Source organism: Laetiporus sulphureus, assembly GCF_001632365.1.
Source record: "Laetiporus sulphureus 93-53 unplaced genomic scaffold LAESUscaffold_24, whole genome shotgun sequence".
NCBI lineage: Eukaryota > Fungi > Basidiomycota > Agaricomycetes > Polyporales > Laetiporaceae > Laetiporus > Laetiporus sulphureus.
In genome coordinates, this window is record NW_024468533.1 from 33,413 (window position 1) to 45,703 (window position 12,291).

Here is a 12,291-nt window from a genome sequence, read left to right on the forward strand (position 1 = left end):
ACTGAGTTGAAAGGGCATCCCGTAGAAACACAAATAAATTGCGGAATAATGAGAATTTGATTAGCTGGGTGCTTGAGATGTAGAGCGAGGGGGCCCCAACAAAATCGAGGTGATAGAAGTAACTGAGGATCTTAAAAAGACCAACATTGACCAAACCACCACCGTGAGGAAACCCGCCCGATTGGGAAGCCTACAGCGCCCGTTCCGCTCAACTGGGCATTGGGGCCCCTTTGGGACCTCCAAGATTCGAAGCCTGGCTTTCAGATGAGGGTATTTTGAAGAGCATAGCACAAGAATTGAATGTGCTATGGAGGGCCCTCTGAGCATGGCCGTTAGGGGGCTAACGGCTCCCGGTATATAGATAGGATCCTGTTTTGGTTGTGATGCATTACGAGGGTACTCCTTCACAGAGGAATGTCATCGGAACCTTCATCGTCTGATGTAGCAGCAACAGGAGGTGTACAGGAAGCAGCAACTAGGGTAGGATCCTTGAGAATAGGCTCGATCACACCGAGACAATGCGATGGAGGCTGATCTGCAACAGCCGCAATAGAAGTGCATTTTTTATGCAATCAGGCCATGACATAAAAAGGTAATGAATGGCTGACCTGCGACATGTACCACAGATGGGGCTTTGTCAATGCAAGGAGGGATGAGGGAAGGGGAAGGGTACAGTCGGCGATGATGGGCCTTCTCAGTGAGCAACACAAGAGCTTTCTGAACTGCCATACAGTGAGCTGCAACTTCGTCTTCAACATCAGAATCTTCATCGGTCAAATCAGCTACACCGCGATGAGCTTCAGCCAGATTCTTGCAGATTTTCTGAAGCTTGAGGATGTGAGAAGGCATGTTGCGAGACTGTGAGGTAAAAGTGAAACGACGACAATGAGAAGAGTCTTGTATGATGCAGAAATGGAATCACATGTAAGGAAAAGCGATGATGACAGGATGGAGTGCAAATGCTGTCGTGAAATGCATCAGTGGCATGTTAAAATGTCACGTCAAAATGTCACGTGACCGTGCAGCGCATATAGTCAGATAATCTCACACACAACAGATCACTCTAACCCCGCCCCCCCTCTGTACATCAATTCAAGCAATCCCTAATCATCTGTACACAATGTCTGAAGAGACTGTCACCGTAAAAGTCTCAAATGATGAGGTTGAGAAGGCGTACGAGTCAATCCTGCCTCTCAATGCCAAAACCTCTCTAGTCGAATATTGGTGGAAGAAATGGGATGGCGAACTGGAAGGGTGACCCTTTCAGAGCCTCTCACCATAGACCGAACTGATATAATTAACAGCTCTACTGAGAAGTGCTTCATGCGGAGAAACACTGTCTACAGTAAAGTCAACAAAATCGACGAGTGCGACAATATTAACTCGATGGATGCAGTACTCAGAAAGGACAACCCTCATCAGTTTCAATGGGTTCAAACCATTAAAAAGGGGGAGAAGTTACCACCATCATGGGAACTGTTAGATGAGAGTGACTTTTACGATAAGAGGAACAATGGTAAACATTCTGCCAGATTAGTTCTGATTCAACACACTAAATAAGCAGAATAAATAGTTACCTGCAGCTCTAGCACTAGAGAGGCATGGGGTAGTGGTGATGACTTATGTAACGCTGAGCTAGGAGTAACCTTAATAAAAGGTAAGATAGCCGGCCCTGGAAGCATGTTGAACGCCCACGTTAGGGATTCTAAGAGCATCCTATTTCATGGGAGACAATATCTGCAATGAAGCTAGCGATAAGGCATCAAACCTCCCCAAGAAATGCATGAAAAAAACCTCGGTGAGTGAGTTGCCAACCTAAAATATTACATCTAAACTTTCTACAAAAAAAGAGAACGTCAGAAAATGACAAACCATCTACACGTAGCCAAAATAAGAAGAGGATATCTGTACAGCTGTCGTCTGATGATGACTGAGAGCCATTAGAATAGGCGCATACATGAGATTACAATTTTTCTGTGCTTCGAGTCATATCTTGGTAGCATATACCTTGGACAGGAATGTATAAGCAGTGTGAATGTGACATAAACATGTGAACAAGGAGAAACTGCAACTTGAGTGAAGGAAAACCCAACAGTCAAATGCTTCATCTTACTAACATGTCATGAAAGCAATACATTGAAGTGTTGCAAATTGACGAGTGTAGCCAGAATGAATCTGAAATAAGAAAAAAAGCATAGAAACTGTGAGGAATGATTTTCAAAAAGACAGGATAGATGAAATATGACTATGTCAAAAAATTACACCCTTTCTGACATGTCATAAACCAAAACATCCAGAGCCAGAATTGTTCACATAAAGGTAGTGACAGGTATGATGAATGGCACTTAACTCATAATAGACAGTGATAAATATCATTTATATAGATCATGCCTGCACACGGTGGGTCAACCGTGAACGAAGTTTTCCATATTTTATAACATGTCAGTAATTACCACATTTCGAACGCGAAATCATCACAAACACATTGAGGGCCATATAATGTCCTGTGCATTACTAAAACCACATGGGCACATCCCAGAACGAAGGAATACCACACTTACCTAAACAGACTGAGGTCTGATAGAGAGCTGCCATCCTGATCACTGGATGAATAAAAGACGAACCAAACCTGCTAGATGTACCGTTATACAGAGTATAACTCCATATCACAGCTTCTACATCACAAAACAAGCCTGATAAGCAATATAAACGATGAAAGAACCCTGACCAGTCATGCTCCCAACCTTGTCCGACCTCCAACAACCAACCGTACACCCTCTAGCAATGCCGATACCCAGAGAACAATGTTGGAATGGTGTATAACCCATAGCAACAGCCTTAGACCTGGCGCAAGCAGAGATCGGCCACAAAGTGTTGAAAAAGGTGCTGGAGAACAGGTGCCTAAGGGGTGGTTGGAAAAAAGGAACTAGGGAACATTTAATACAGTTGCGCCAGGTCCAGAAATGGGTGATAGTGTAGGGAAAAAGGTAAACAAGCTTGCGCAAGTGCCGCGCAAGACAGAGCTATCGTGTAAGATGAGATGGATGACATTGTCTGTGACAGTACCTCACGAGGATACCAAGGAGATTGCCGATGGCGCCGAGCGATCGGAACACAACATCAGAGTTGCATCACAGTTGCACTGGACCAATGGGATGTCGAGCTTGCTGTTGAGGATGTTCGCAAGCCTACAACATGTCAATTCAATTGCATAGATTGAAAACAAAATACATGGCTCCAAGGAGCTTGGAGCCATTGGCATATAGATAGGCATTCATTGAGCATGATATAAAAGATTGAGAACCATTTTGTTCCTTTAAGAAGAGTAAAACAGTCAGCGTGCAAGCTTGTCAGTGGGTACTCTAATGTGATTCTGACTTAATCTGACACATGTGAGCCAGAACATGCTTGATATGTGAGTCTGAGCATGGTCAGGCATTCATTGGGCATGATATGGTAAACTGACACCCATTTTGTCCCTTTAAGAAGAGCAAAACAGTCAGGGTGCAAGCTTGTCAGTGGGTAGTCTAATGTGATTCTGACTTAATCTGACATGTGTGAGCCGGAACGTGCTTGATATGTGATTCTGAGCATGGTCAGACATTCATTGAACATGATATGATACATTGAGACCCATTTTGGCCCTTTAAGAAAGGCAAAACAGTCATCGTGCAAGCTTGCCAGTAGAGCTATACTAAGATGGTACAACTAGAATTGATACAGAGGGTCTGAGTATACATATGTATGGCTAGCCAATGAGAGAACAGCTCAATTGAAGGGAGAAAACAGACTCATCCACTTTCTCCTAGTTCAGGGTCTTGTCACGGGACCAGAACTAATCCCTATGAACCAATACCAATTATGACGATTAACCACTTCGCCAAAAGGCTGGTAATGCTAAGCTTGGCTTAGCACTAGGTTCCGACTATATATGCAGTTACTCTGCAGGTTTTACATGTCACGTGTATGGTTTAATCTGTGACATTACCCCGCTCTCAAGACCAATCATCCCGAGGGGTATATAGCACCAACCTCAACCAGGGTATATAGCTGGTGAACCCTATTTGGTTGTAGTCAGGGGTTCACATCATTAACTCTCTGGGTCTATAGTGACTAACTTGCATGAAAGGATGGGGCGCCACTTTAACCTCTTTTATCCATAGATCATGACTGACTCTATCACAAACTTAGGACGCAGAGCGCCGACTAAGCCTATGACCTTATGATCAGACACTTACTAACTGTTGTCGACGTAAGGATGGACACAAAGAGGATCAAGGTAAAGCAGTGCCTTGCGAGTGAGCACTGATAACACTGTATGAATAGACGTAGCAGAGATGAGAATAAGTCTGAGGGACTTATGCGTCTCAGAGCTCTGGCTTATATACATGAGCGGAGGGACCCTTGGTACCCTGATACCCCAGAACCGCTAGCTAATGAACATTGTCTGATTGGTTACCACTACCTGTCAGACTACGTGTGTCATGCATGTCGAACCTCTGAACTACTTAGTAAGACCATGGGAATGGTATTGCCTGTAATGACTACATCTCCGGTGGCATGATATCTATCTACCTCGTGTATGTGAACTAATATCTCCTTAAGGACATATCTCCGGTGACATGTATCCCCTTCGTTGGATTCTTCTGGAGTCCGACCGTTGCTTCTAGGTGGGATGATATTACTGTATAAGTTAGGCTTACCTAATACCAGCACTACTTGTCACATGTGTGGATATCACGTGATATGTCACGTGACTAGACCTGGACCTTCGGGGTGTCTAGGACTGTTATTACTTCGCGTACCGGTTCGTTCCTTTCTGAACAGCCTAGCGCTGATGTCAATAATGTCTTGGTCACGTGCAGAGGTGAAAACGTGAAAATCTGTGACAGTACCCCCCCTTCTAGACAGTTCGTCCCAAATCTGGCTTTTTGCGTGGTTTCTGGAAGTAATTATCACCTGTTGAACCAAATCCACGGTGATCTCGGGCTGAGGGTTTGAGGTAATCAACCAGTGACACGACAGGGGTGATAATACATTCAATGATAAGTTGAGCAACTCGATCGCCCAAATTGACTGTTAAATCATCATTTGTATTATTGATTAGCAAAATCTTGATTTCGCCTGTGTACCCTCTGTCGATAACACCAGCACCTACGTCGATGCCTTTGACAGCTAACCCACTTTGTGGTGCAATTCGACCATAGGTCCCTCGAGGTGTTGTAAAGTGAAGTCCTGTGGATACCAATCCTCTTGAGTGTGCTCGGATGGTTGTTGGTTCTGATGCGGCTAAATCCATTCCAGCGTCGTCTTCATGGGCATATTTTGGTGCGTGTGCATTTGGATTGTCTAATGTAATTTGAAGATCTCTAGAATGATCCCAATCATCTCTATCCTGATCGTATATCTGAATGGTATCAGTGGTGGGGTCGTAGATTTGACCTGTTCTCCTGGGTGGAAAAACGCCATCGACCGGAGTTGTATCAATGAGAGATATTGGATGAGGTGCGTCAGGATATTTTCTGTGAAATTCCTTGATAAGACGCGGAGATTTCTTCAAATTTGCTGCGGGTTTCCAAGTTTCTTCAGCTTTAGAATAACCCTTCCAATGCACCAAATATTGAAGTTTGCCACAAATGACACGAGAGTCGACTATGTATTCGACTTCCCATTCTTCGCCAGTCTTTTTCTTGATAGGAGGATGGGGTCTGAGAGTGCGATCTGGTATTTCATCTTTGTGGTAGAGCGTGAGCTTGGACGCATGAAAAACTGGATGAACGCCATATTGTCAAGGCATTTTGAGTCTATATGTGACTGGTCCTAGTTTTTCTACGATTTCGAAGGGTCCATCTCTCCGTTGTGCCAATTTGGCTCCCAATGTCTGCCAATCTCTAGTGGAGAGTAATACTTGATCTCCAACTTTGAAAGGTGCAGGTCGTACAGATTGATCGTAATACCACTTCATGCGCTCAGCTGCCAATAGAATGGCTGCTTTCGCTTGCTCTTGCACTTCTACTCGTGCCTGCATTATGGAATCTAGCGTATTATGCTTTATAGGGTCCATTATTGTTGGTTCTGCACATGGATGTCTACCGTATTCGACAAAGAATGGTGAATTCTTAGTGGCTTCAGAAGCCTGATTGTTATAGGCAAATTCAGCAGTTGGAAGTAAAGTACTCCAATCTTCCACGCGCTTATCAATATAAATATGAAGATATTGCTCTAGCGACTGATTTGTTCTTTCAGTTTGACCATCGGTCTCCGGATGATATGCGGACGACATTGTTGATTGTATCCCAAGTAGCTTGCATACTTCTTGGAATAATGCGCTTGCAAACTGAGTACCTCTATCCGAGATAATCTGTCTCAGAAGACCATGCTGTGTCCATACCCTCTCATAGAAAGTACGAGCAAGATCTGATGCTGAGAACTCATTGGTGATTGCAAAGAAATGCGCTCATTTGGTCAAACGATCGACAACTACCATAATTGTGTTGAATCCATGGGATTCTGATAATTGAGTGATTAAGTCGACAGAGATAATTTCCCAAGGTTCTGTTGGAACCTCATTTGGCTGTAATTCTCCGTATTTTGGCTGATTGATGTTCTTGTTGCGTTGACAAAGGTCGCAAGAACCAACATACTTTTTGATGTAAGTGGACATTCCCGGCCACCAGTAATTACGAGATAACATCTCATATGTCTTCCATCTTCCAGGATGACCTGCACTGGCAGCTTCATGATGACGCTGGATGATTTCTCGTCTAAGTGATTCCCTATTATCTGCTTTCGACACATAGATTTTGTCTCGGTATAGTAATATCCCATTCTCGAAGTTCCAGTCTTAGAGTCCTTTCGAGAACTCTCGTTGTCCTTTCTTGAGTAATTCTTTGTATGAGTTGTTCACATTGTCATCTTGTAGTGCCTCCTTGATCTTGTCCACCAAATCATGATCTGTGACGACTGCAAGATGGGTATGTTGAATAGCTTTAATCGTGAAATATTCCGGTTTGAGCAGAGTCTTGTCGGAATTATCGAGATTTAACCCCTCTTCATGATCTGGCCTCCTAGACAGAGGATCGGCACGATGCATTGATTTCCCTGATTTGTGATGTAGTTGGATGTTGAACCGTGTAAGATATAGCGACCATCGAGCTTGCCGCCTCGTCAGCTTTTGTGCTGATTTGAAATAGGTTAAGTTCTGGTGATCAGACCATATTTCGACTGGGAGCGGATGACCTTCGAGATGTTGTCGGTATTCTTCCAACGCTCGAATAATTGCGAGCATCTCTTTGTCATAGATTTCATAGTTCTGCTCAGCCTCATTGAGGCTTTTTGAATAGAATGTGATTGGATGCCACAACCCATCGTCTTTGAGTTGTTCCAAGCATGCGCCAGTGGCAAAATCGCTTGAATCCGTTTCTAACCGGAATGGATGCGTATCATCCGGTAATGCCAGAATTGGAGCTGTTGTAAAAGCTTTCTTGAGAGCATCGAATGATTGTTGTTGCTCTTCGCTCCACACCCATTTCTGATCCTTTCGTGTAAGGATATTGAGTGGTCGAGACTTTTTGGCAAATCCTTCAATGAATCGACGATAGAAATTTGCGAACCCAAGAAAGGCTTGTACTTGCTTAACCTTCTTGGGTTCAGGCCAGTCGAGTACACCTGCGACCTTTTGAGGATCCATACGGACCTCGCCTTGAGAGATAATCATCCCTAAGTACTCAATCGAGGGCTGTTCAAAAAAGCACTTTTCTGGTTTTGCGAAAAGGTCGTTGTCCCATAATCTTTTAATTACCTCTTTGGTAATCTTCTGATGTTGTTTCAAATCGTTAGTGAAGATTAGGATATCATCAAGGTAGACGATCACATGACCTTCCCAAATAAGATCATCTAAAATCTCATTCATCATGTGTTGGAAGGTGGCTGGTGCATTACAGAAACTGAAAAACATAACCGTGGCCTCGTATAAACCGCAATGTGTCACAAAAGCTGTTTTCCATTCATCACCCTTGCGGATGCGAACATTGTTGTATCCCCATCGGAGATCCAGCTTGGTAAATATTGATGCGTTACTGAGCTGATCGATAAGCTCACTTATTCGTGGAATAGGGAAGCGATTCTTCTTGGTTATAGCATTAAGTTTTCGATAGTCTTGTACCAGTCTTAGTGTGCTGTCTTTCTTCTTGACAAAGAATACAGGGGCAGCAATAGGTGATTTCGACTTCTGAATGTAGCCTTTTCCTAGGTTTTCGTCGATCCATGAATCTAGGGAATTTCTTTCCTCCGGATTCATAGGATAAAGTTTGCTTGGTCGTGGTAATTCATGTTCTTCTTCAAACTCGATTGCATGATCATAAGGCTTTCGAGTTGGCATCCTTTCAGATGCTTTTTTGGAGAAGACATCACCGAATGAATGTAGATAATCTGGTACTAGTTTTTCCCAAGATTCCACTTCATTAATAACCTGATCTTCTGGGCTGCCAGTGTTTGACTGGGATGCCGCTTCTTTCAGGTCTTCTTCTGGTTCAGCATAGCCACAATCTGCTATAGAAAGTATCATGCGGGCAATTTATTCAGCTTCGGGGTCGTCCAGTTCGACCCACGAGATGATAGGATTTACTGCATCAATGTTGTGTCCATTAAACATTCGGAATGCAGTTGGCTCCTCATCTGCCACTTGTTGTGCTCGTTGCGAGATTTCTTCAGCTTCCTCTCTTGCAATGGCTTGTTGTTTTTTACGAAGCCTCTGGTGGTGACATGTACTCGGGCATCGTGAGTATTTCCATTCTCCAGCTTGCCAGTTGATTTCTGGATTATGCTGATGTAAATATGACATCCCAATGATCATGTCTAATTTTCCGATGTCTGTGACTAGCAGACGATGGGTAGAATCATGATCTCCGACTTTGAGATATGCTTTTACATAGTCGGTTATTTCGCCATGTTTATTTTGGGATCCGTCAGCATTGTACACCTTGTATGTTGTATTAAGCTTGGAGGTCGCAATTCGATTGTTCTTTACAAATCGCTTGCTGATGTACATGGAATATGCTCCTGAGTCGACTAAAGCTTCGGTGCTCGATTTTTTGTCGTACACCCATAATGTAACTGGTAGATAGAACAATGATAAATTTGGAGACGAATTCTTTATTGTTACATTATCATCCTCTGCATTGCGACGATCCACAGAGGTGTCTGATTCGGGTGCTAAATGTACAGGTCTTATATAATGTTCTGGGAGACTCTGACGAGCTGCCTACAGATCCCCTTTGAGAAAACCCTTCTGATCCTTCCTTGAAGAGCCCTCTCCTGCCTTCCTTGATGAACTGGATCCATTCGCCCTCAGGCACCTGAGCCTTGAGAGGATCGCGACGAAATCTTCGTCTGACTCGGATGCATCAGGCTCGCTTTCCGAGTGTATGCTGCGGTCGCTGATATGTGCAGCTGTCTCCTTACCCTTCCCCTTAGTCTTAGAGGAAGAGCTCTTTTTCTTTGGCTTCTTCTCTTCTTCGGTGTCAGAGCTTTCGCTCTCTGCATCTGATGAAGCAGAATCAGACACCACCTGTCACGTCTTGGACGACTTGGATTTATTCCTGGCGTCGTCCTTCTTCTTCCCGTCCTTCTTCTTCGCAGCTGTCTCTTTCTCCGTCTCAATCTGCCTCTTGACATGGTCCAATTTGAAACAATCGATGCAATACTTGCCGAAACGTTTCGACGATTTGAAGAATGTCGGCTTGTTCTTCTTGCAATTGGCGCAGACCAACTTGTCGTCTTGCACGCTTCGCGCTTTGCCCGATTTACTCTTTCCCTTCTTCCCGACTGCATCAACCTCCATAGCGTTCGGGTCCTTGGTTTCGGCCTTGGCATGGTGGCCTTCTCGTTGTAGTGATGTAAATATCCGGAGTGCAAATGTAAGGAACTCGGTCCACTTCTTGGGCCAGTTATCCTTAGTGGTATCCGCTAGCATGAGCAGCCACGTTTTCTCCGGAATATGTTTCTTGATCTTTTCGATCAAGTCTTGATCCGAGAAGCCTGTACTGGTTGCCTTTGGACGGAAGTCTTCTGCGAACTTTTAGAAGTCTCGATGATCCTTCTTGATGAAGGCTTCTAACTCCGTTCGCTTCTTGTCGTCCTTGTCCAATGATTCATATGCCGTGCGAAGTTCAGCGACGAACTCCGCCCAAGTTCCTGGTGCCTTATTATTTTCATTTATTTCAGTGATCCAATGCCGCATGTATTCACGTGCTCCTCCTTTCAAGAGCAAAAGGGTAGATATAATTTTGGACTCGTCTTTTGTATGTCCAGTATATTTCAACCAGAGCATGACTTGTTCGAGCCAATCATCGAGATTGACTCCATCCTTATTGCCACCATATTTTTCTGGTTGGTCAATTTTTACGCCTTTACCCTTGCGACCAAATGACGGCTCATCGTCGTCGTCCGTGTCGTCGACATTGTTACCGCCTTGCCCTGCTTTCTGTCCTTGCGTAGCTGCCCATGCGCGAAGTCAATCATGTGATTTCTTCAGGTCTTCCGTCCTGGTTTGAAGATCTTTGACCTCATCGTCAAATGCCACCAACGATTCGTTAATGGCCTTGTCATCCTCAGCTAAAGCTGCTGAGGTTTTTTCCAAGTCTGCAATTCTAGACTCAGATTGTTGGCGATGTTGGTCTAAGAAGACCATTCGATTGTGGAACTCCGTGGTGTTACGTTCCATGGTATGTGCTTGGCGCTGGATAAGATTTTCGTAATGTGCCACCGTTTGTTGACACATCTCTTCCACCACGTTTGTGACAAGATCGACTACCCAATTCTTCACATTTTCAGGTATGTTTGCATTTGGGGTGCCGTGTCGGCAAGGGCTTGACGAATAATAGGATTTGGGAGTTGCAATACAATATTGAGTCATGCGGGAAGCTCCGGAGATGGAGCACGAGAGAAGCTTGGGTCATTTGGAGTGGGAGTCGTCATCTTACAATTCTTCCTCTATTTCACGAAGATGTTCTTCGAACTCGACTATATGCCTATTGGCGATCGTAGCCTGTCAGACAATTACTCGTCCTGAGCATTGGTTTCACAATAAACAAAGGTCGCGATGGATGACCTTGACGAAGGGTTGCCACAAAAACCTGGTTTTGTCCCTGACTGCGGGCCACTGATGGTTATGATGAATTTCGCAAATACGCTCGACTTCTTCGAGCCAATTGACGAAGCTATTGTAAGCTTCGGTGAGGCGGTCTTCGGGTTCTTCAGATCCAATAGGGATATAGCAGATATGAACCGCGACATTCCTCCAATCAAATTCTGGATAGATTTGGAGGGCGTAGATGTGATATACGTCATGGTAATCGATGTCGAACGTGTCCTCGTATGTAGCAAACGCTTCGCCTGCTCTGTCTCGAAGAACACATGGAATTGAATCTCAAAGATAATTGAAAGTGTGACCGATTAGATTTAACTGCTCGAAGTTATCAAGATTGTTTGAATCGCCAGATGAAGACATATACAAAGTGAATATTCGTATCTACAGCAAAGGTCGCCCTGTGACCTGTATTCCTAGACGATACTTCTGGATAATATCTCTTATTATCCAGCGAGCTTCTCCACCCTGATGCTTCCTCTCCTGGACGTAGTTGCAGAAGTCGCGAACCACGTGTTGGTGAACGAAGGAAAGCTTGAATTCCGCGATGTCAGTGCGGATAGACTCGAGCTTGAGTATGAGATGCTCGAGGTCAAAGATGTCGTGGTCATCAAGTTGACGACGGTATCATTTGGTAAGTAGAATACGAATCTGTCGAAGAGTGCCTTCGATGCGCTGAGTCGAGATGATGGAAACGGCGAGAGGATAGATGAAATGAGACCCTGTGGCGGTCTCGACGTATGTCCCTTGATTGAGATCTGGACCAGATGGTCCTGCAGGTAGTCTCGGTCGCCTGACCGAGGGAGTCTGGATAATAGAAACTGAACTAATGCCGCGAGGGGGCCGACCTCCCATAGAGATGTGTCCTGGCCTTGGCAGGGGTCTTATGGGCCGCTGCTCATAGAACTCTTCTGGAGTTCTCACTCGAGGACGACGGATGACACTGTCGATGCTGCGCAATGCCTTGGTGCGGCTTACGCTGGTAGAGTCAGCGACTGACAGAACGTCAGGTGAAGATATGACACCGCTAATGTGCGGGTGGACGTGCGAAGATGCAACACTGTGGCGAGTACGCTGGGCAGGCACTCGAGGCAGGTAAGATAAGCAGACTTATTCTTCTATCATAAACTTAGGACGCAGAGCAC

The 12,291-nt window shown here is 44.6% G+C and overlaps 4 protein-coding genes across 4 annotated transcripts; 2 read left to right on the top strand and 2 right to left on the bottom strand.

Moving 5' to 3' along the window:
- Nucleotides 1–1,120: 1,120 nt before the first annotated feature.
- LAESUDRAFT_759922 (uncharacterized protein) lies at nucleotides 1,121–1,560 on the top strand (the record flags this gene model as incomplete). Its single annotated transcript, XM_040912655.1, has 2 exons — nucleotides 1,121–1,254; nucleotides 1,305–1,560. The coding sequence occupies 2 exons, from the start codon at nucleotides 1,121–1,123 to the stop codon at nucleotides 1,558–1,560; spliced, it is 390 nt and encodes a 129-aa protein (XP_040763418.1).
- Nucleotides 1,561–9,262: 7,702 nt separating this feature from the next.
- Nucleotides 9,263–9,973, bottom strand: LAESUDRAFT_759924 (uncharacterized protein; the record flags this gene model as incomplete). The annotated part of the gene is made up of 2 exons (XM_040912656.1): nucleotides 9,263–9,527; nucleotides 9,576–9,973. 2 exons carry the CDS (start codon nucleotides 9,971–9,973, stop codon nucleotides 9,263–9,265), a joined length of 663 nt encoding a protein of 220 aa, XP_040763419.1.
- Nucleotides 9,974–10,078: 105 nt separating this feature from the next.
- Nucleotides 10,079–10,723, bottom strand: LAESUDRAFT_759925 (uncharacterized protein; the record flags this gene model as incomplete). Its single annotated transcript, XM_040912657.1, has 2 exons — nucleotides 10,079–10,483; nucleotides 10,565–10,723. 2 exons carry the CDS (start codon nucleotides 10,721–10,723, stop codon nucleotides 10,079–10,081), a joined length of 564 nt encoding a protein of 187 aa, XP_040763420.1.
- A 378-nt stretch (nucleotides 10,724–11,101) lies between these two features.
- Nucleotides 11,102–11,788, top strand: LAESUDRAFT_759926 (uncharacterized protein; the record flags this gene model as incomplete). Its single annotated transcript, XM_040912658.1, has 2 exons — nucleotides 11,102–11,374; nucleotides 11,567–11,788. The coding sequence occupies 2 exons, from the start codon at nucleotides 11,102–11,104 to the stop codon at nucleotides 11,786–11,788; spliced, it is 495 nt and encodes a 164-aa protein (XP_040763421.1).
- Between the last annotated feature and the right edge of the window lie 503 nt (nucleotides 11,789–12,291).